At 42.7% G+C, this 25,288-nt stretch overlaps 1 protein-coding gene across 2 annotated transcripts in view; it reads right to left on the bottom strand.

Moving 5' to 3' along the window:
- The window catches only part of STK32B (serine/threonine kinase 32B), a 398,879-nt gene that overhangs the window by 131,246 nt on the left and 242,345 nt on the right, over nt 1-25,288 (bottom strand). For both annotated transcript variants that reach the window (XM_047857552.1, XM_047857553.1), the window contains exon 4: nt 603-776. In XM_047857552.1, coding sequence (XP_047713508.1) covers nt 603-776 — 174 coding nt within the window. The remainder of the gene's footprint in view (nt 1-602; nt 777-25,288) is intronic.

Here is a 25,288-nt window from a genome sequence, read left to right as displayed (position 1 = left end):
CAGCCCCCTCCTCTGGAAAGAGCGAGAAGACTTTGCTTGGGACACCATCACTTTGGGAAGCCTCTGGCTGGCCTCCTGCCTCTGCAGACAAACTTGCTTTGCCGGCCTGCTTGGAGTGCCAGAGCTGTGCACGGGCAGCGGGAAGCAAGGGTTCTGAGCAAGGAGCAGAAACCCAGAGCTTATACCCAGAGCCCAGGGCCAGCTCCGAGGCGTTCCCAGGAGAAAGAAATCCTCCCCGCGGCACAGCACCGATTTCACGTATGGAAAGGAAGACAGTACATTCCCTCAGACTCCCAACTAACGCCACGGGACCTTTCTAATGTGAGACTGGGCGGCCAGAACATTCCAGCCTCCTGAAGTCACGTAGCAACGGAGAAGCAAAGGCCAACCACCAGCCGCGTCTCTCTGTGGGGGGGTGGTGGCCTCGGACGCAGGTGACAGGGGAGCGGGCCGTCTGTAGAGGATGTAAGGGCGGGAAGAAGCTGTTCTGATGTTCCTGAGCTCCACCCGCTGCCCCTTCGGACAGACGCTGGTGAGGAAATGCCCCGCCCGGCCTCCCAGTGGGCCATGGCCCCCAGGCACCCCTCCGGCAGCCCAGGCACCTGTGGATGATGTGGAACCTCTGCAGATACTCCAGGGCCAGCGCCAGCTCGCAGATGTACAGCTTCACCGCCCCCTCCGTGAAGTGGACGTTCTGCTGCAGGTGGTAACGCAGATCTCCGCCCAGGAGCAGGTCCACCACCATGAACATGTCCTCCTCGTCCTGGAAGGAGTACCTAGGAGCGCAGAGGGACAGAGCAGGTTAGGGGACAGAGGTGCTCCAACGTCCTCTGGACCGATGCCCCAGTTTTACAGAAGCGTCACCCGAGGCTCAGAGAGACGCACTGGTGTCACCGAAGTCACAGGGCTCTCGCAGACAAATGGCATTTTAACCAATGCCAGACATCAACACATGACTTTAAGTTTTAAGATGTTTTAGGGGCCCCCGGGGGGCTCAGTCGGTTGGGCGTCCGACTTCGGCTCGGGTCACGATCTCGCGGTTCGTGGGCTCGAGCCCCGTGTCGGGCTCTGTGCTGACAGCTCGGAGCCTGGAGCCTGCTTCGGATTCTCTGTCTCCCTCTCTCTCTGCCCTGCTTGAGCGCTCTCTCTTGTCTCTCTCAAAATAAATCAATAAACTTTAAAAGTAGAAAAGAAAAATTTTTTAAGTTTTTATTTAAATTCCGGTTGATTAATATACAGTGTAGTGTCAGTTTCAGGTGTCCAATCTAGTGATTCAACACTTCGACACACCAGGTACTCATCACAACAAAGTGTCCTCCTTAATCCCCATCCCCCATCTCCCCCAGCCCCCCAACCACCTGCTCTCTGGTGACCGTAAGTTCGTTCTCTACAGTTAAGAGTCTGTTTCTTGGTCTGTCTCTCTCCCTCTTTTTTTTCTTCCTTTGCTTGTTTGCTTTGTTTCTTAAATTCCACATCGGAGTGAAATCATATGGTACTGGTCTTTCCCTGACTAATTTCACTTAGCATAATACTTTCTAGATCCATCCATGTTGTTGCAAATGGCAGGACTTCATTCATTTTTTTTTTTAATGGCTGAGTAATAGTCCAGTGTATACATTACTTTGTCTTTAGTACCTGCTTTAACTAGGTGTTTTTGGGACCTGAGGTAGGTACTCTCCAAAGCTGCACCCCCCTCCCCGACGTCCCTCTCTTCCCTCCCACCACACGCGACTCCCCACACGGAGCCTGGTTCTGTGCCCACTGAATGCAGTGATGTTCTGGCAAGTCTGCGTCCAGGCCTGAAGGGAACCAGCAGCTTCTACTCGAACTGCCTTCCAGGACCCGGCCAGAGCCCAAGCCCCACAGAGAGGCCACGAGAAGGAAAACAGGAGCTCCAGCCAACCGCCCTGGCTGAGCAACCAGGGACAGCCAGCAGCGACCGGCAGCTTGGGAGGTTTTTTTGGGGGGGGGTTGTCCGTTTGTTTGTTTCAGCAACAGAGAATGACACATTACTCAATTCGTTTTTATGAAATGCATTCAGGCTTCCTCAGGACTAAAGATCCAATATATAGAACCTCAGGATGGTGTTCAAACCTCGAAAGAGGAATCTCACCCTTGTAAAATGTTTTCACATTCCATACAGAACCGTGGGAAGTTAAGGGAATCCTGAGATATAACCACAGAATGACAGACTGTTTTCATGGGAGCTTAGACCTTTGACTCAGACCCTGGGAGATTAGACCTGGGACATCCAGGCTCTTCCCCTCGTTCAACAGAAGAGGAAACTGGGGCCCAGAGGGAAGAAGGGACCCAGCGAGTCAGCAAGACGACGGGCACACGGACCCCAGACCCAGTCTCTTCCCAGCGCATTTACAACCACACACCACTAGGTGGTGCTGTGACGCACGCACTGTGCTCCCCCAACCTGGGTGTGCTTCCTGGATTCAAGCGGCCAATATCTCATTTAGGATTTTGCATAGTGTTCCGATGGCACTAGCCCACGTTTTCCTACCTGCCACTGCGCTGGCCCAGATTTGGCATCATGGTAATACCGGACTCTACGATGAAGTGGGGCTCTTTGTCTCCATTCAAGAAGCGTCTGTGAAAAGCATCGCTAGTTTGTGGAAAGTCTGGTCTCAAAATGCCTGTCATGCCCACACTTCGGGTTCGCTGGGGATTCTCCCTCTCACTTCAGGGGCTCCTGCTGGCGCTGTCTGATGACTCCCGCTCCTCCCCTTCAGCAACGAGATGAGCAGATGAATGGCCCCGGCTGACTAGGAGGTGTTTACACACGTCCCCTGGCTGCTGGTGTCAGTTCATCAGGACCCCTTGGGGTGCTCCCTGAGACGGATGAAATAAAAGCCTTCTCCTCTGGGCTTGCCAGGCTAGACGCTGTGAAACCCTCTTGCCCCAAATGGGGGTACAACCCACCTGCAGCGGGAAGCGGCAGAGGGTCAAACAGGGTGAGGGCTAAACACAGAGAGAAGCCTTGTTGGAGATGCTGGCTCCAGCCTGGACAGAAGCCTGAACCTTACACTTACCATGCACAATGACGCGCCTTCTGACCTAAGCTACTTGACACGGTCTTTCTGTCATTTGGGACCCAAAGAGTCAGCTGGTACATCTCTCTGCGTATTTGCTACTGGAGAGGAGGGTTCAGATGCTCAAAAAGGAACCACAGGAATTAGCTCTAAATGCCTCCTACAGATGCCCAATTTGTATTCTGAGAGTTGAAGGACTATTGAAACATCACATGAATAACCAGTTGAGTTCTGCACCCTTGTTCACAGCTAAACTGTCAAAGGGCATCTCATTCGATATTCCGGCAGAACTCTTTGGAGGGGCAACGTGAATTTCTAGGAGAGAAACTTGCAGACCGGAGTGAATATTAAGACGAAATCCAACATGCGAAGAGAACAGAAATTTAACCAATAACTCAGGTTGTTGTGGCTTTCTCTCGCCACAGATCCAGTTTTTGCCCTGGGCCATGGACTCTACATCCCCAAGGAGACTCAGCACTGTTATTGGAGAACAGAAAATGACCTTTCATTTATCTCTGCAGCTTTGTGCAATGCTTCCTTTTGCCTCCTCTTGGGCTGGAATGATAAGTATGTTCTCACAATAATGCTGCACATTGACATGGAAATGGAGATCACAAATGAGAAACCTGCACTCTATCCTGGTAACCCTGAGCCATGGAGAAATCACTTAGGCTCTCCTTCCAACATCAAAGAAGTTCAGGAGTTTGGAAGGCACCAGTTTTGGCTTGGATGCGGAAATATACCAGCACGCAGAACCCTGTGTCTGGTTTAAAAAAAATTTGTTCCTTAATTTCCAATCTTGCTCCAAAAAGCTTTAAAGGTTACTTGCAAAATACATATCACTTAACAAAATTAAAAGTAAGTAAGCCATAGATCGGGTCAAAGAATAAAAAAGGGATTCAAGAAACTGTAAGCAGGCAAAAATACCCCAATTCATGGTCAGCGAGCTCGTGCGTTGGCCCCAAACAGGCCATAAATGTGTGTCTGACCTTTCTGGCAAGCAGAGAAACACGATCAGCCTTATGATCCAGGGTCAACGTGGAAACAAGAAATCAGTTGTTTAGGAAAAGCATGATTATTCCTGGTACGAAGCCAGAAGGAACCTCCTCCCACTAGATTCTTACAACGATGGCATTTTGAAATGTGGCAAACAACGATCTGCATGAAGTACCTCCACAGAGTAACATGCTTAACAGGGATTTTTTTGTGCGATGTTCAAGAGACACTGAAGGCATCAAGGTCCGAGTCTGTAAAAGCAGCACCTCATGGAGAAAAGAGAGGTGGTCTGGTGTCATGCTCACGGAAGAGCTTTCTTACCCGAAAGACACATCTAGAGGAGACACCCGGTGAATGCCCTCAGGGACCGCGTCCCAAGTGTGGGATGGCCCACGCATCCACGAATCCTCAGAAGGCTTCTCTCACGCATCAGCCCGGTGCCAGAAGCTGGGAGTCAGTGGAAGAGGTCGCCCTCGATGGCTCGCCCGAGTTTGGGGTCATCAGAAGGGGCTGGGATTTGATGTCATGGCCACGACTAGTGCCCTGGATCAACCCACTGCTGCGGATCCAGATTCACCCTGGACGTGGACCCCGCGCTCCCGCGTTCCCAAGGAGCTCAATATGGTCCCTGCCACCACCTCTCTGCTCTCGTCCACCCTTCTCTTCTCAGTGCGGAGCAGCGGTTCCCAACCGGGGGCAACGCTGCTCCCCTGGGACACGGAACAACGTCTGGAGATGCTTTGGGTTGTCACAACTGGGAGGAGTGCTACTGGCATCTAGTGGGTAGGGGCCAAGGATGCTGCTAAGCCTTCTCCAAGGCACAGGGTGGCCCCTCACACAAAGAATGGCCTGGCCCCAAATGTCCACAGTGCTGTGGTTGAGAAACCATGGTTTAGATTCATGCTCCTGTTCTTAGAAGTCCTCCTCCCTAACCCTGAAAGACTGAGTTGGGGGACACTCCTTTTGGTCCTTGGTGCCCTATAATAGCACTGATAAGGCGCCTACCATGGGCCAGGTACTGTTCTACATGCTTTATGTGTGTTAATTCATTTTATTCTCCCAACAGCCCTTTGAGGTAGGTACTATCGGGAGCCACCTTGGACAGACCTGGACACGGAGGCTCAGGGAGGTTAAAGAACATTTCCCCAGGAAATGGAAGAGCTGGGAATTGAACTAACACAACCCATCTCCAGAATCTAGAATCCCTGCCTGAGGCTCTGGCAGCACTTTCCTCGTGGCTCGGGGACCCTCTGTCTGTCTCCTGGTGTCTTCTCCCCACCAGCCAGCCATCTCCGTGCACAGGGATCAGGCCTGTTTGACACTGTCCCCTGCGTTTAGCACATTGCCCAGAGCATCATACACTCGGAATGAATGGGTCACAAACAGAGTACCCGTGGCCTGGGTGGCGCGTTAAGTTAATCTGTTACTCCCTCCACAGGAGGCTGGGGCGAGGGGGAAGGCAGCACGGAAGGAGACAGGGAAGGTGGAGGGATGACTAGAGGCAAGTCTCTGCTGGGTGCTGGGCTCTGCATTTGGTCGAAGTCACTGCTTATCGGAGCCTCCTTTGCTCTGGCCTCCCCCCTCCTCCCAGAGACCAGGACCTCCCACTGGCCTGAGAGCGACTCTCCCAGTCTCCCTCCAAAGCCTCACTCCTGTGCAGGGAGAAGTGAACCGTCTGGTGAGCTGTTGGGAAGCAGCTGCCAGTGGGCTCAGCTCGGCTCCTTCTGGGTTCCCGCCGGGCTTCTGGGTCTTCCCACAGAGGGTTTACACTCGGTCTGCTCCCTGTAATGGCCAGAGACCTGGCCAATGGAGAGGGGGCTTGCAAGGTGACCCCATATCCTTAGGGTGATTCCATTTCAAAGCCAAAGTATTAGCAAGCCCTTGGGTGCAGAACGAAAGCCAAGTTCTTGCAACAAAGCGGATACTTTCACTTCCACGTGCCTGAGCCCCAGGGCGTCTCTTGAGTGGTCCCAAACTCAGGTGGGAAGGAAGGGTGCTCTCCATGGACCTCCCATCATCCCTCAGCCCTCACCCCATTTCACCATGCAAGGTGGGCATTACGCCCCTCATTTTTCCAACAGAGGAAGCCAAGGCCAAGAGAGGCTGACCTGTCCCCAGTTGGGTGACGCCCTTTCGTCAATAGCACGTCGGGTCCTCTAGAACCGGCGTCGGGAAGCTTGTGCACTGAAGGTCAGCCACGTTAACCATGGTGAGAAGACACATGAGTGCATACGAGAGTTGCTGTGTCCAGGGGGAAATCTGAGTGGGAACACCTGACCCAGCTCCTCCTTGTTTCTTTTTTTTTTTTTTTTAACGCTTATTTATTTTTGAGAGAGGAAGAGAGAGAGAGAGAGGGAGCGAGGGAGGGATGGGTAAAGGGAGACAGAGAATCTGGAGCAGGCTCCAGGCTCCGAGCTGTGTGCACAGAGCCCGATGTGAGGCTCGAACTCATGAACCGCGAGATCATGACCTGAGCCGAAGTCGGATGCTCCACCGACTGGGCCCCCCAGGCACCCCCTCCTCTTGTTTCAGCTAACCTTGCTCTTACTTGGTGCCAGGAGGCCACCAGCCGACCACGTGGTGTCGGTGGCAGGGGAGGCATGGGAAGGAAAGGGCAGGAAGTCATAAACTTTCTTAGTGCCCCAGCACCATGGTGCCACTCAGCCATTTAAAACACACGCTTTTCTCTACTTTTCTTCCCTGGGTTAAAGGGGCCAAGCCGGGAGACGCCCTGTGGGTTAGTCTTCTGGAAGCCCTAGCGGCCGGGACAAGTCGCGTGTCTCTGACATTTGCCTCCTGCGTCCTTGTTGTGTGGCACCTGCCAGGACAAGGAGCTGAGCATCTCTCAGACCATTTCCTGTGCAGTCGAATCTCCAAGGGGGAGCAGGCAGGGAGGAGGGCTCGCCGACCACGCTCACTGCTGGTGATTCTCAGCGATTGAATGTGCAGCAAGAGATGAGCTAAAAATACCGTCTTAGACTCAGGAATCCAATAATGGGATGCTGGGCCTTCCGTCCGCTCATTCTGTACACATAACAAGGAGCTTATCAAATCTGAATTGTGCTTGATACATAGAAGTCTTTAATAACATCCACAATAACCTTTTTTTAAAAAAAAAATGTGAATTGAGCCACACAAGAGCTCAAGCCATTCATACATCCTGGCCCCCATTGTTCTCCACATCAAGCTGATTCTGTCCCTGTCCCCTTCCCAGAAGCCAGTGTTGCTGGTTGGTTCCGCCTGCCCCCTGCGGGCCAAGTGGCAGCAAGGGGACACTCTCAAACGCCATCCGGCTCCCCAGGTCAGTTTGGGGCAGAAGAACTCCTAGGACCGTGCAAAGGTGAAGGGAAGCCCAGGTTTCCTACCAGCTGCCGCTAAGCATCAGAGCTTTGCAGACCATACCGTGTGTGGACCTGTGTAAATGCAGAACACTGTTGCTGTAGCTGGATGATTTCATTTCATTTCATGTCATTTGTATCCCACATGATTCTCAAGGTTTGCCAGTGGCTAACAAAGCAACACTGATGGAAGAGACAGAGAGGAAAACTGTGGAACGGAGAAGTACGTGTGCTGAGCACCCGGACAAGCCGTGAGCAGGTAGCCCTGTCCTCCCCAGTGCGAGCGAGCACAGAGCAGAGCAGAACCCAAACCTCTCCCTCGGGGGAGTTCCAAAAGAAATGTATAACCTGCATTATTTTTTTAAAAGGGGCATCGAGTGAAAGAATGGGAAGTGAATTATGGTAATTCACACCGTGGGGGGCTTCCCATATACATTTGTATTCACGAATGGTCTGCAGCATTCTCTTACTGTACTGTCCTTATCTGCTTTGGGCGTCAGAGGAATACAAGCTTCATCAAATGAACTGGGACGCATTTACTTCTCTTCCATTTTCTGGAAGAGACCGCATAAAAAATTGGTGCTAATGCCTTAAATATTTAATAGAATTCTCCAGTGAAACCATCTGGGCAGGGGATTTTGTTTTCAGGAGCTTTTAAATTATGAATTCAATTTATTTCCTCGTTACAGGATTATGGGGTTAATTTTTTTTCTGGGCTCGGTTTTGGTACTTTGTGGGGTTTGAAGAATTGGTCCGTTTCTTCTACGCTGTCCAATGTATGAGTATAAAATTGTTCCCGGTGCTTTTTACTCTCTCTTCATGGCTGCGAGATCTGCAGTGATCGCCTGTGTTTTATTTCTGATGTTCGTGACTTGTCTCTTCCCTCAGCTTATATATGTCAGTCTCGCCAGAGGCTTATCGGTCTTTTTAATTATTTTTTGAAGAACCAGCTGACTGTTCCATTGATTTTTTTTTTTTCCCCTATGGCTCTCCTATTTTCAATTTCATTGGTTCCACTCTTGATTATTTCCTTCCTCTGCTTGCTTTGGGTTTATTTTTCTCTTTGTTTTTAAGTTTTTTTTTTTTTTTTTTTTTAATTTTTTTTTTTTTCGACATTTATTTTTTGGGGGACAGAGAGAGACAGAGCATGAACGGGGGAGGGGCAGAGAGAGAGGGAGAACAGAATCGGAAACAGGCTCCAGGCTCTGAGCCATCAGCCCAGAGCCCGACGCGGGGCTCGAACTCACGCGAGATCACTCGAGATCTCGCGAGATCGTGACCTGGCTGAAGTCGGACGCTTAACCGACTGCGCCACCCAGGTGCCCCATGTTTTTTTTTTTTTTTTTTGAGATCAACACTAGATGGTTAATTTGAGACCTTTCCCTCTTCTAATGCAAGCATTTAGAGCTAGTGACACTGCCATCCCTGCCGTAGATGGATTCCACAAATTTTAATATGTTGTGTTTTCATTTTCACACACACGTGTCTTTATTTCTTTCAAGCCTTCTTCTTTGACCCAAGAATCGTTAGAGGTTTGTGCTTAATTCTCAGTATTTGGATATTTGCTTGCTGTCCTTCTGTTACTGATTTTACTTTGTTTCTGTTATGGGGGGAGAACATGCTTTGTCATTTCATTTCTTAACATTTGTCAAGGTTCCTTCTGCGGCCCAGGAACTGGTATATCTGTATGAATGATCCGTGGGCCCTTGGAAGAGACGCATATCCTACTGTTAAATGATCCGTAAATGTCAGTCACGTGCTAATGATTGACAGTGTTTCAGTTCTTCTATCTTCACTGACTCTCTACCTAGCAATGAATGTCCAAGTCCCCGGCGAAAATTGTGGACATTTTTTGCTTCTCCTTTCAGCTGTATCAATTCGCGTTTCATGTATTTTGAACTTGGGATGTTTGACTCACTCACAACTCATTCTTACTTGGCTCATTTTTAATACGGTATCATCCTACATCATATTATCATGCATACATTGTTTTTGCTTTTTCATTGTTGTAAGTAATGCTACAATGAGGCTCTCGATACATTTCTTCTTGTGCTTACAGACACAAGATACTTTACTAAACAAATATTCACTGAGCACCCATGACACGTCAGACACGTCAGTCAGTCACAGGTCTATGTGTTTTAGATGATGCACATACAGAACAGAAACCATGTTCCCGTCTCCGTGGGATCTCCATAGGAGACATTAAGGCATGCTGATTAGGAGAATGAGGGACACTCTCGCCACTGTTATTCAACATAGTTTTGGAAGTCTTAGCCTCTGCAATCAGACAACACAAAGAAATAAAAGGCATCCAAATTGGCCAGGAGGAAGTCAAACTTTCACTCTTTGCAGATGACATGATCCTCTATATGGAAAACCCCAAAGATTCCACCAAAAAACTGCTAGAACTGATTCATGAATTCAGCAAAGTGGCAAGATATAAAATCAATGCACAGAAATCAGTTGCATTCTTATACACCGATAATGAAGCAACAGAAAGAGAAATCAAAGAATTGGTCCCATTTACAATTGCACCAAAACCCATAAAATACCTAGGAATAATCCTAACCAAAGAGGTGAAAAATCTATACACTGAAAACTATAGAAATCTTATGAAAGAAATTGAAAAAAAGCACAAAAAAAAAGGAAAAATATTTCATGCTCATGAATTGGAAGAATATTGTTAAAATGACAATACTACCCAAAGCCATCTACATATTCAATGCAATACCTATATTAAAACAACACCAGCATTCTTCACAGAGCTAGAACAAACAATCCTAAAATTTATATGGGACCACAAAGACCCTCCAAATAGCCAAAACAATCCTGAAAAAGAAAACCAAAATTGGAGGCATCACAATCCCAGACTTCAAGATGTATTACAAAGCTGTAATCATCATAACAGTATGGCACTGGCACAAAAACAGACACCCATATCAATGGAACAGAATCGAGAACCCAGAACTGGACCCACAAACGTATGGCCAACTCATCTTTGACAAAGCATGAAAGAATATCCAATGGAATAAAGACAGTCTCTTCAGCAAGTGGTGCTGGGAAAACTGGACAGCAACATGCAGAAGAATGAACCTGGACCACTTTCTTACACCAGACACAAAAATAAATTCAGCATGGATGAAAGACCCCAATGTAAGAGAAGAAGCCATCAAAATCGAGGAGAAAACAGGCAAAAACCTCTTTGACCTCAGCCACAGCAAATTCTTACTTGACATGTCTCTGGAGGCAAGGGAAAGAAAAGCAAAAATGAACTCTTGGGACATCATTAAAATAAAAAGCTTCTGCACAGTGAAGGAAACAATCACAAAACTAAAAGGCAACTGACGGAATGGGAGAAGATATTTTCAAATGACATCTCAGATAAAGGGTTAGTATCCATAATATATAAAGAACTTACCAAAGACCACATCCTCCTCAAAAATAATCCAGTGAAGAAATGGGAAAAAGACATGAATAGACACTTCTCCAAAAAAGTCATCCAGATGGCTAATAGACACATGAAAAGATACTCAACATCACTCATCATCAGGGAAATACAAATCAAAACCACAATTAGATACTCCATCACACCTGTCAGAATGGCTAACATGAACAACTCACGCAACAATGGATGTTGGTGAGGATGAGGGGAAAGAGGATCTCCTTCACACTGCTGGTGGGCAGGCAAATTGGTGCAGTCACTCTGGAAAACAGTGCGTAGGTTCCTCAAAAAATTAAAAATAGAACTACCCTATGACCAAGCAATTGCACTAGTAGGTATTCATCCAAAGGATACAGGGGTGCTGATTTGAGGGGGCACATGCACCCCAATGTTTATAGCAGCACTATCAACAATAGCCAAAGTATGGAAAGAGCCCAAATGTCCATCGGTGGATGAATGGATAAAGAAGAAGTGGTATAGATATACAAAGGAATATTACTCACCTATCAAAAAGAAAGAAATCTTGCCATTTGTAACAATGTGGATGGACCTAGAGTGTATTATGCTATGCAAAATAAGTCAGTGAGAGGAAGGCAAATATATGATTTCACTCATATGTGAAATTTAATATACAAAACAGATGGACATAAGGGAAGGGAAGCAAAAATAATATAGAAACAGGGAGGGAGACAAATCGTAAGAGACTCTTCAGTATAGAGAACAAACTGAGAGTTGATGGTGGGGTGTTGGGTGGGGAAAAGGGCTAAACGGGTGAGGGGCATTAAGGAGGGTACTTGTTGGGATGAGCACTGGGTGTTATATGTAAGAGATGAATCACTAACTCTATTCCTGAAATTATTATCACACTATATGTTAACTAACTTGGATTTAAATTTAAGATAATAAAAAACAAATAAACTTAAAAAAATGTTAGTGAATAAACAAAATAGGAAAAATATAAAGAAATAGGAGACTTGAACTGCATTAGATCCCAAAGAACAAAAACAAAAAACTCCAGTACCATTGATAGAACACCCAGGCAATAATAGCCAAATATACATTCTTCTGAAGTACACATGAAGAATTATCCAGGCTAGACCATGTGTTAGACTACAAAACAAGTCTTAATAAACTTAAAATGACTGAAATCATATAAAGTATGTTCCATGATGACAAAGAAATGAATTTAGGTATAAATAGAAGAAAAGTTTGGAAGTTCACAAATTCGTACAAAGCCAACAACACAATGCTAAGTGGTTCAACGAAGAAATCACAAGGAAGCTTATCTTTAAGTTTATAAACAGAAAATATTTTGAGATGCATGGAAACAAAATTGCAACATATAAAAATCGGGATGCAGCTTAAACACTCTTTAGTTATAAACATCTATGTTAAAAAAGAAGAAAAACCTCAAATCAATAACCCAAGCTTCTACTTTAAGAAAATTGAAAAAAGAAAAGCAAAATAAACCCCAAACAAGCAGAAGGAGATAATAACGATTAGAGCAAGATTTAATGAAAGGGAAAGTAGAAAAACAAACAGGAACAAAAGTTGGTTCTTCGCGAGAGCAACAAAATTGCCATCCTTAGCTAGACTAAGGAAGGAAAGAGAAAAGAGACAAAGTATTACATTAGGAATGACAGAGGAACCATCACTACCAACCTTACAGAAAGAAAAAGATTATAAAAGAATACTATAAAGAATTTTATATCGGGGCACCTGGGTGGCTCAGTCGGTTGGGCGTCCGACTTCAGCTCAGGTCATGATCTCACGGTTTGTGCGTTCGAGTCCCGCATTGGGCCCTATGCTGACGGCTCAGAGCCTGGAGCCTGCTTTGGATCCTGTGCCTCCCTCTCTCTGCCCCTCCCCTGCTCATGCTCTGTCTCTGTCTCTCTCAAAAATAAATAAACCTTAAAAAAAACTTAATAAAGACATTTTAGGGGCGCCTGGGTGGCGCAGTCGGTTAAACGTCCGACTTCAGCCAGGTCACGATCTCGCGGTCCGGGAGTTCGAGCCCCGCGTCGGGCTCTGGGCTGATGGCTCAGAGCCTGGAGCCTGTTTCCGATTCTGTGTCTCCCTCTCTCTCTGCCCCTCCCCCGTTCAAGCTCTGTCTCTCTCTGTCCCCAAAATAAATAAACGTTGAAAAAAAAAAAATTAAAAAAAAAAAAAAAAGAATTTTATATCAACAAATCAGATAACCTAGATGAAATGGACAAATTCATAGAAATATGTAAAGTATAAAATTTATTCAAAAAGAAATATAAAATCTGAACATTTTTATTCAGAGTTTTATTGAGAGTTTTAGTGAGTGAAGAAACTGGATTAGCAATAGTAATAATAACCACCCACAAAGTAAAGTTGAGAATAATATGGCTTCACTGGTGAATTTTACCAAACATTAAAGAACAATGAGCAATAATCCTTTGCAGATTCTTCCAAAAAATAGAAGAGGAGAGAATATTTCTCAACTCATTGTAGGAGGCATATTTTATCCTGGTACTAAACTCAAACACATCACAAGGAAGAAAAACTAGAGACCAATATCCTTTATAAATACAGACAACAAAATCCTCAACAAAATACTACGAACAGAATCCAGCCACATACACAATTATACATCATGACCAAATATAATTTATGGCAGAAATGCAAGGTTGGTTTCATATACAAAAGTCAACATGAAATAGGATATTAATCGAATATCATCATCTCAGTAGCCACAGAAGAATTTGACAACATTCAACACCTTTTCATGATAAAAGTGGTCAACAAACTAGGAAGAGAATAAAGCTCCCTCAACGTGATAAGAGTCATCTGCCAAAAACCCACAATCAAATCAGACTTCACAGGGCAAGACTGAATGCCTTCCCTTTAAGGAATAAGGAATAAGGACATCGGCTCTCACCACGTCTATTCAGCACTGTACTGGAGCTCTAGTCAGGACGATTAGGAAAGGAAAAAAGATACCTATATTAGGAAGTGAAATTATCTCCATTCTCAAATTACCTGATACCTCACATGGAAAATTTTAAAGAATCTACAAAAAGGAAATTCTTTCAGAATGAACGGGATCACGAAGGTCACATGAAACAGATCAGCAGACAACAACTCAAATGTATTTCTACATGCTGGAAATGAAGAGTCTGAAAATGAAGTTAAGAAGACAATTCCTGAGCAGGTTACCGGGTGTGGAGAGGTGAATTTGGGGAGCAAGAAGGCGCGGAGGGTAGGGAACCACTTTTGCGGGCGGAGAGAGGACAGAGACTGGGGAGGGGGGAGAATACGGGTAAAGCACCCCTCCCCAAAAGCAGCTGGAGAGAAAGTGGAAAATTGGAAACAGCCGCAGGGACGAAACTAAAAAAGGAGAAAGGAGAGGGTTTAAATTCCATTAAGACTGTAAACAAGGGACGCGCAGAGGCTGCAACTCCGCAGCTCCCTACCTGGCGGTGCTCTGGTGGGAAGGGCGAATCCCCAGGAGCAGAGTGGGGTCCGGGAGGGTCTCGGGCCATACGGGGAGAAGCGGTTCCACCGCTGGAAGGGCATTTGGTAGAGGCTGCTGAAGCCACCTGCTCCCAGCAGACCCAGAAAGGCGGCCACATTCGCTGGTGCTGGGGCAAGGTCGTTGAGGGCGAAGCCTGGTGCCGTGATTTTCCATAACCCCTGAAATGCTGCTGCTACACTGTCTCGCGAACATTTTCTGGGATGGGACGGCACCTGGCCGCAGTCTAGGGGCACCGGCAGCAACAGGGTCCAGCGGGCATTCCTGGGGGCAGCCAATATTCGGCCACTGCTCATGCGGCCACTGCTCGGTGAGACCCTCCCGCAGAGGGGCGGAGCGGGTCAAAGCCGTCGTCCTCCGGAAGTAAGGGGCCGGGGAAAACAGCCACATCTGAGACAAAACTCGGGAGAGAGGTACTGCCTGGGGCCTGGTCACGGAGAATGGAAAAGCGGGGCGTGGACGGGAGCTGAAGACAGAGGACTGGTGCTCGATTGGTGATCTGGGAGAACAGACTGGGTGGCGCCATTTTTACCACTCCCGCGCATGCGCAGACGCACCTACCCACGCCGCAACACCCCACCCCAGTAGGCTAGCAGCGCCACCTAGTGGAGAGCGGAGGTGTTACACCGAGCCCCGCCCAACTGGGCCAACTCCTCTTAAGAACACAAGCCTCACCACCAGCTTAATTGATGGACTATAAAGAGCTACATAGACTGACCTCTAGGGGAAAACGAAGCAATTGCAGTCCTATTTCAATCCGTTAGCAGGTTCATCTATTCAATTTGCTGTCTTCCTTTCTTTTTCTTTTACACTTTTCTTTTTCTTGAATACATAGAGAAAAAAATCATTTCATTTTCAATTTTTATTAAAAATACTTCAATTTTTATTACTGTATTTATTTCTTTTGTGTAAATTTTTTCAAATTCTATTTTACTTCCATCATTTTATTTTCGTCTACTTCAGTGTACTCACCTCTTCAAATTTTCAAACAATTTCCTTTTTTCTTTCTTTCTTTTTCTTGAATGCAGGAAGAGAAAAACTTCATTTTTATTTTCAATTTCTATTAAAAATATTTTCATTTAATTTTTGTGCTATAGTTTTTGCTTTGATGTAAGTTGTTTCAAATTCTATCTTACTTCCATCATTTTATTTTAGTCCACTACAGTGTATTCACTTTTTCCAATTTTCAAATGATTTTTTTTCTCTTTTAGTATTTTTCTTTTTTGATTCTTTTCATTTTTCTTAAATACAAAAAAAGAAAAAATCCATATTTATTTTCCACTTCTATTAAAAATATTTTTATTTTGTTTCTACTATATTCTTTACTTTTGTGTATATTTTTTTCAAATTCTATTTTACTCCCCTCATCGCATTTTAGTCTACTTCAGTGCATTTATTTTTTCAAATTCTCAAATGATTTCCTTTTTTTTCCCTCCATCCCCTTTTTTCCTCTAATCTGTCAAACCACTTTCAACACCCAGATCAAAACACACTTAGAATCTAGCAACATCTATTCAATTTTTGTGTGTGGGTGTGTTTTTGATTTTTAATTTTAGTATTTTTTTAATTTTAATTTTTTTAATTTTAATTTTTTTAATTTTAATTTTTCTAACTCATTAATTCCTTTTCTCCATTCAAAATGACAAAGTGAAGGAACTCACCCCAAAGGAAAGAGCGGGAAGAAACGACAGCCAGGGACTTAACGAATGCACATACAAGCAAAATGTCTGAACCAGAATTTAGAATCACGGTAATAAGAATACTAGCTGGAGTCAAAAACAGATTAGAATCCCTTTATGCAGAGATAAAGTAAGTAAAAAATAGCCAGAATGAAATGAAAAATGCTATAACTGAGCTGCAATCACGGATGGATGCTGCGGTGTCAAGGATGGACGAGGCAGGACAGAGAATCAGCGATTTAGAGGACAAACTTATAGAGAATAACGAAGCAGAAAAAAAGAGGGAGATTAAGGCAAAAGAGCACGATTTAAGAATTAGAGAAATCAGTGACTCATTAAAAAGGAACAACATCAGAATCATAGGGTCCCAGAGGAGGAAGAGAGAGAAATAGGGGTAGAAGGGTTATGTGAGCAAATCATAGCAGAAAACTTTGCTGATCTGGAGAAAGACACAGACATCAAAATCCAGGAAGCACAGAAGACCCCCACGAGATTCAACAAAACCCGACCATCAACATGGCATATCATAGTCAAATTCACAAAATACTCAGGCAAGGAGAGAATCATTAAAGCAGCAAGGGAAAAAATGTCCCTAACCTATAAGGGAAGACAGATCAGGTTTGCAGCAGACCTATCCACAGAAACTTGGCAGGCCAGAAAGGAGTGACAGGATATATACAGTGTGCTGAATCAGAAAAATATGCAGCCAAGAATTCTTTATCCAGCAAGGCTGTCATTCAAAATAAAAGGAGAGATAAAAAGTTTCCCAAACAAAAATTAAATTAAAGGAGTTTGTGACCACTGAACCAGCCCTGCAAGAAATTTAAAGGGGGACTCTCTGAGGGGAGAAAAGATGAATTTTTATATATATATATATATATATATATATATATATATATATATATATATATAAATCAACAGCAACAAAGATTAGAAAGGACCAGAGAAAACCACCAGAAACTCCAACTCTACAAGCATCATAATGGCAATAAATTCATATCTTTCAGTACTCACTCTAAATGTCAATGGACTCAATGCTCCAATCAAAAGACACAGGGTAAAAGAATGCATCAGAAAACAAGATCCATCTATATGCTATTTACAAGAGACCCACTTTAGACCTAAAGACACCTTCAGATTGAAAATAAGGGGATGGAGAACCATCTATCATGTTAATGGTCAACAAAAGAAAGCCGGAGTAGCCATACTTATATCAGACAATGTAGACTTTAAAGACTGTATCAAGAGATGCAGAAGGCCATTATATCATAATCAAGGGGTCTATCCACCAAGAAGACCTAACAATTGTAAACATTTATGCGCCAAATGTGACAGCACCCAAATACATAAATCAATTAATCACAAACAAACTCATTGATAGTAATACCATAATAGTAGGAGACTTCAACACCCTACTCACAGCAATGGACAGATCATCTAATCAAAAAATCAACAAGGAAACAATGGCTGGGAATGACACACTGGACCAGATGGACTTAACAGATGTATTCAAAACATTTCATCCTAAAGCAGCAGAATATACATTCTTCTCCAATGCACATGGAACGTTCTCCAGAATAGACCATATACTGGGATACAAATCAGCCCTAAGTAAGTACAAAAAGATCGAGATCATACCATACATATTTTTCAGAACACAATGCTATGAAACTCAAAATCGACCGCAAGAAAAAATTTGGAAAGGTAACAAATACTTGGAGACTGAAGAACATCCTACTAAAGAATGAATGGGCTAACCAACCAGTTAAAGAGGAAATTAAAAAGTATATGGAAGTCAATGAAAATGGTAACACCACAACCCCAAACCTCTGGGATACAGCAAAGGTCATAAGAGGAAAGTATACAGCAATCCAGGCCTTCCTAAAGAAGGAAGAAAGATCTCAGATACACAACCTAACCTTACGCTTAAGAAGCTGGAAAAAAACCCAGCAAATAAAACCCCAAAACAGCAGAAGCCAGGAAATAATAAAGATTAGAGCATTAATGAATGCTGTCGAAACAAATGAACAAACAAACAAACAAACAAACAAAAAAAACAACACAGTAGAACAGATCAATGAAACCAGAAGCTGGATCTTTGAAAGAATTAACAAACTTGATACACCACTAGCTAGTTTGATCAACCTAGCTAGTTTGATCAAAAGAAAAAGGAAAGGACCCTAATAAATAAAATCAAGAATGAAAGAGGAGAGATCACCACCAACACAACAAAAAAAATAAAACAATAATAAGAGAATATTATGAGCAATTACATGCCAATAAAACGGGAAATCTGGAAGAAATGGACAAATTCCTAGAAACATATATACTACCAAAACTGAAGCAGGAAGAAATAGAACATCTGAACAGACCCATAACCCATATAGAAATCGAATCAGTAATCAAAAATCTGCCAAAAACCAGGAGTCCAGGGCCAGATGGCTTTCCAGGGGAATTCTACCAAACATTTAAGGAAGAGTTAACACCTATTCTCTTGAAGCTGTTCCAAAAAATAGAAATGGAAGGAAAACTTCCAAACTCTTTCTATGAAGCCAGCATTACCTTGATTCCAAAACCAGACAGAGACCCCACTAAAAAGGAGAATTATAAAGTAATTTCCCTGATGAACATGGATGCAAAAATCTTCAACAAGATATTAGCCAACTGGATCCAACAATACATTAAAAAAATTATTCACCACGACTAAGTGGGATTTATACCTGGGAGGCAGGACTGGCTCAATATCTGCAAAACAATTAACGTGATTCATCACATCAATAAAAGAAAGGACAAGAACCATATGATCCTCTCAATAGATGCATAGAAAGCATTTGACAAAATAGAGCATGCTTTCTTGATAAAAACCCTCAAGAAAGTAGGGATTGAAGGAGCATACCTCGAGATCATAAAAGCCATATATGAACGACCCAACAATAGTATCATCCTCAGTGGGGAAAAACTGAGAGCTTTCCCCCTAAGGTCAGGAACAAGACAGGGATGCCCACTCTCACCACTGTTATTCAACATAGCATTGGAAGTCTTAGCCTCTGCAATCAGACAACACAAAGAAATAAAAGGCATCCAAATGGGCCAGGAGGAGGTCAAACTTCCACTCTTCGCAGATGACATGATCCTCTATATGGAAAACCCCAAAGATTCCACCAAAAAATTGCTACAATTGATTCATGAATTCAGAAAAGTTGCAGGATATAAAATCAATGCACAGAAATTGGCTGCATTCCTAAAAACCAACAAGAAAGCAACAGAAAGAGAAAGCAAAGAATCGATCCCATTTACAGCTGCACCAAAAACCATAAAATACCTAGGAATAAACCTAACCAGAGGTGAAAAATCTATATGCTGAAAACTATATAGAAAGCTTATGAAGGAAATTGAAGAAGACACACACACACACACACACACAGAAAAAAAAAAGGAAAAACATTCCATGCTCCTGGATAGGAAGAACAAATATTGTTAAAATGTCAGTACTACCAAAAGCAATCTACATATTCAGTGCAATCCCTATCAAAATAACACCAGCATTCTTCACAGAGCTAGAACAAATAATCCTAAAATTTGTATGGAACCAGAAAAGACCCCAAAGAGCCAAAGCAATCTTGAAAAAGAAAACCAAAGCAGGAGGCATCACAATCCCAGACTTCAAGCCGTACTACAAAGCTGTCATCAAGACAGTATGGTACTGGCACCAAGAACAGACACTCACATCAATGGAACAGAATAGAGAACCCAGAAATGGACCCACAAACGTATGGCCAACTAATCTTTGACAAAGCAAGAAAGACTATCCAATGGAATAAAGACAGTCTCTTCAGCAAGTGGTGCTGGGAAAACTGGACAGCGACATGCAGAAGAATGAACCTGGACCACTTTCTTACACCATACACAAAAATAAACTCAACATGGATAAAAGACCTCAATGTAAGATAGGAAGCCATCAAAATCCTCGAGGAGACAGCAGGCAAAAGCCTCTTTGATCTTGGCCGCAGCAACTTCTTACTCAACACGTCTCCAGAGGCAAGGGAAACAAAAGCAAAAATGAACTACTGGGACCTCATCAAAATAAAAAGCTTCTTCACAGTGAAGGAAACAGTTAGCAAAACTAAAAGGCAACCGACAGAATGGGAGAAGATATTTGCAAATGACAGATAAAGGGTTAGTATCTAAAATCTATAAAAAACTTATCAAACTCAACACCCCAAAAAACAAATAATCCAGTGAAGAAATGGGCAAAAGACATGAATAGACACTTCTCCAAAGAAGACATCCAGATGGCCAACTGACACATGAAAAAATGCTCAACACCACTCATCATCAGGGAAATACAAATCAAACCCACAATGAGATATCACCTTACACCTGTCAGAATGGCTAACATTAACAACTCAGGCAACAACAGATGTTGGCGAGGATGTGGAGAAAGAGGATCTCTTTTGCATTTCTGGTGGGAATGCAAGCTGGTGCAGCTACTCTGGAAAACAGTATGGAGGTTCCTCAAAAAACTAAAAATAGAACTACCCTACGACCCAGCGATTGCACTACTAGGCATTTATCCATGGGATAAAGGTGTGCTGTTTTGAAGGGACACATGCACCCCCATGTTTATGGCAGCACTATCAACGATAGCCAAACTATGGAAAGATCCCAAATGTCCATCGATGCATGAATGGATAAAGAAAATGTGGAATATATATACAACAGAGTATTACTCGGCAATCAAAAAGAATGGAATCTTGCCATTTGCAACTATGTGGATGGAACTGGAGGGTATTATGCTAAGTGAAATTAGTCAGTCAATGAAAGACAAAAATCATATGACTTCACTCATATGAGTACGTTAAGAGACAAAACAGATGAATATAAGGCAAGGGAAACAAAAATAATATAAAAACAGGGAGGGGGACAAAACAGAAGAGACTCATAAATACAGGGAACAAACTGAGGGTTTCTGGAGAGGTTGTGGCTGGGGGGATGGGCTAAATGGGTAAGGTCATTAAGGAATCTACTCCTGAAATCACTGTTTCACTATATGCTAACTAATTTGGATGTACATTTTAAAAAATAAAAAATAAAATAATTTTTTTTTTTAAAAATTTAAAAAAATTTAAAAAGAAAATGAATAAAATCATATTCATCCATTTAAGTGGAAGTAAAAATGGGTCAGAGACTTAAATGGTGCTTCAAAAAAAGTGAGACTATACAATTGATATATATATATATATATGTAACTATTGTATTTTATATATAATTATATATATATGTGTGTATAATGTTACAATGTTTAGCCTCATTAGAGAAATTAAAGTATGACATCTCATCACGCTCAACAAAATGGCTAAAATAGGAACTACTGGCAATATTAAGACTTAAGAGTTGATGACGATGTGGATCAATGCTGTCTCTCATACTACTAATATAGTGTAAGCTGGAAAACTGCTCAAGTTGAGCATACATAAGCCCAATGATCCAGCAGCTTCATTGCTTCGTATGTGTCAGCAAAAATGTTTACCTGTCTGTACCAAAATGGATGCACCACAATGTTCACAGCAAGAGTATTTGTAAATGCCAGAAAGGGGAAACAGTCTCATTTTTGTTATTTCAATAGACTAAACGTCCATTAACAGAGGAATGCCCCAATAAATAGTAGTGTAAATATATCCTGGAAATACTGCTACACACAACAAAATTACTGGATCTCACAGATATAATATTAAGAAAAAGAAGCAAGAAGAATACGTACATAATTCTGTTTCTAAAAAATTAAGAAACAGGCAATTTAATTTTTGAATTTAGAAGTCCCCAAAGTGGTCGCCTTTGAGGAAGGGGACACTAACCAGAAGCGAAACAGGACTTTGGAGGGCTGCAGAGTCAAGGTACATTCTCATGTGAAAATCAACGTGGACAAAATTTGTGTACTTCTTCACAGGCCTTATACTTGAATACAATTTATGTTAATTTCTCTGCTTTCCCACATCTTATGAATCACTTGATGTGATTAAACATTCTAGTTTTACTGCCAATTTGTTGGTTGTGCAATGGTCCTCAATGTCATTTTAATTGGCAAGTCATGGCTATGAATGTATTAGTTTGTAGGGCTACCATAACAAAATACTGCAGACTGGGTGGCTTAACCAACAGAAATTTATCCTTTGACAATTTAGAAGGCTAGAAGAAGGAGATCAAGGTGTGGGCAGAACTGGTTTCCTCTGGGGTCTCCTTGGTGTGTCGACGGCCATCTCTCTATGTCTTTGCATGGCCGTCCCTCTGCGTACGTCTGTTTCCAGACTGCCTCATCGTATCAGGATACCAACCCAACCTAATGACCTAAGTTAACCTTAATTAAATTTCTTCAAAGCCTTCATCTACAAATACAGTCACATCCTGAGATAATGGGGGTTAGGACGTCAACACATTAATTTTGAGTGGACACAAGTCAGCCCATAACAACGAATGAAGCGGATATCTATCCACAGATTCATTTGCTACTTGGGCATTATCCTCTGTGCACTGACTGTCTTTACTTGCTGCCCATTTATTTACAGGACTTTTTGATCTTTCCTTTGCTATTTATATAGGGAGACCAACCTCGTGACATGGACACACATGGATAGTGCCTTATTCCATCCAATGCATTGACTCTTCCCTTTGTTTCCTGCTGAATTCTACTTCTATGCATTAGCTCTACTTGTTAATTTGTGTCTTACTAACCCTTTGATTGATTCACCAATGAGAGGTGAGCTAAGAGTCTCTCACCAAATGTTGGGTTTGTTATTTTTCCTTGTAACTTCAGCAATTTTTGCTTCACATGTTTTTCAGTTTTATATCAGGAGCATACAAGTTCAGAAACGTGAACGTTTCTTACCATTATCCTTAAAAAAGTGCTTTGTGCTGGGATATCAATTTTTTTCCTATATTCTTTTCCTGGTCTATGTTTTTATATCCTAGTATATTCAGTTTTTTACTATCTTCATTTTTTTTCTGTGACTCTTGTAAATAGGCTATACGTAGATTTTTTAAATGTCCAAATGGAGGGTTAGGGAATTTTTAGTGAGATCAGCTTGCTTTCACCTACGGTGGTAACTGATACATTCTGAATTATTGTGATCTTTTTGTACAGTGTTTTCTATCATTTTTTTTTCATACTTTTTTCTTCTCCATGTCTGCTTTGAACTTTATTGATTTTCTTTATTTCTCCTTTTGGCTATATGGTCTACTTCTAAACTTTTAGTGCTTACATTTAAATTCAACATCCATACCTTACTTAACAAAACACTGAATTATATGAAGTAGCTTCACTATAATTATCTCTTCCTCTATATCCTTTATACTATTGTTACCTAGTCTGTTTTAAAAGTCTAGCTATTAGAATTAAATTTATTTTTATTTTAATCTTGTTAAATTTTTTCATCACATAAAAATATTTCAAATAATTAAGAAATATATATACCACATGTATCTGTGATTGGTGAATAATAAACCGTGTAGCCACTACCCACCTTAAGAAACAGAACCTGATTCTGGGAAGATGGTAGAATATGGAGAACCAGAAATCTCTATCCCCACCCAGACAACAGTTGCGATGGGAGAATCTACCTGATGGAACTATTTTGGAACTCTAGAGTCTCATGAAAACGTACAACTTCCAGGAGAAGGTTTGGATGGTAAATTGTGGTTAATTTCAGTCAATTTTAGCTCTTATCATAGTAGTAGCTACCCATCCCCTAGCCCCAGCCCCAGAGTCCCGACCCCACTGCTCACACATTCCAGAAGTGACATGCACAGGGCTTGCAAAAGCCAAGATGGGCAACAAGGAGCCTGTTCTGCAAATATTGCAGATCTGTGCTCTGACTGCTGGTTGCTGCTTCAAATCAGAGAGGTGTGAAGAAGTGGGTGGCACTGTTATTGCCCCTTCCCCCATTATTTTCAGCACCTGCCCCCTGCCCCCCAGTGACTGAAGTGACTTACAGGGGACTTAAAGGGCCAGTGCCCATTTCCCCCCCCCCCCATTTTATTTTTCTCTTTTCCTCTTTTGGGATCCAGAGATTAAAGACTAGCCATTTAAAAACCACATATGCAAGGGGACATTGAAAAGTCACCATGCATGCACAGGGAAAGGTGCAGGCTCAGAAACAAACAAACAAACCTGAGAAAACCTTAAGTTTACACCTGGGGCTGATCGTTGGCCCAGAGACAGCCTATGTGGGGGTTGGGGGACAAGATATCCTGAGGAAGGGGAAGGATCTGATTCCAGAGTTACCACATCATTAGACTGAAATGTCCAATTTTCAACAACAAAAAATCACAAGGCATATGAAGAAACAGGAAATTATGGTCCATCAAAAGAGAAAAAAATAAAACACAACAGAAACTGTCCCTGTAAAAAGATCTGGTGGCAGACCTACTAGACAAAGACTTTAAAATAAGGCCTTACAGATGCTCAAAGAACCAAAGGAAAATGTGGAGTCAAGAAAGCTATACGACAAGATGGAAACAGCAACAAAGAGACAGAAACCCTAAAAAGAATCCAGAAAGAAATTATGGAGCTGAAACATACAATAATTGACATGAAAAATCCACTGGAGGGATTCAGAGGCAGATTTGAGCAAGCAGAAGAAAGAATCAGTAAACCTGAAGATAGGACAATGGAAATTATGGAGTCTAAGAAACAGAAAGAAAATAAAAGAAAAGCAAACAGAACATAGTGACCTGTGGGCTACCATCAAGTGGACCAACACAATGTGGGGGTCCCAGATAGAGAAGGAAAAAAGAGGCAGAGAGCATATTGCAAGATGTAATGGCTGAAAACCTCCCACATTTGATGAAACACAGGAATATAAATATCCAAAACACTCAACAAACTCCAGTAGGATGAACTCAGAGAGACCCACACCAAGACTCATTATAAATTGTTGAGAGATAAGGATGGGGTTCGAAAGCAGCAAGAGAGAAGCAACTTGCCACATACAAGGATCCTCAATAAGATTATCTGTTGGTTTCTCAGCAGAAACTATGAAGGCCAGAAGTCAGGCAGCTGATATATTCAAAGTGCTAATAAATAAAAACAAAGAAAACACTAAACTGCCAACCAAAAATCCTATATCCAGCCAAACAATCCTTCAAAAAGTAAAGGAGAAAATAAGACATTCCCCGATAAATAAAAGCTGAGAGAGTTCATTACCACTAGACTCCTCCTCCAAGAAATGATCAAGATAGTCTTGCAGGTTGAAATAAAAGGACATTAGATAGTAACTTGTACCCACATGAAGAAA

Source organism: Prionailurus viverrinus, chromosome B1, assembly GCF_022837055.1.
Source record: "Prionailurus viverrinus isolate Anna chromosome B1, UM_Priviv_1.0, whole genome shotgun sequence".
Taxonomy (NCBI): Eukaryota; Metazoa; Chordata; class Mammalia; order Carnivora; family Felidae; genus Prionailurus; species Prionailurus viverrinus.
The sequence above is the reverse complement of the archived record's forward strand: the minus strand, read 5'-3'. Positions and strand labels throughout refer to the sequence as shown.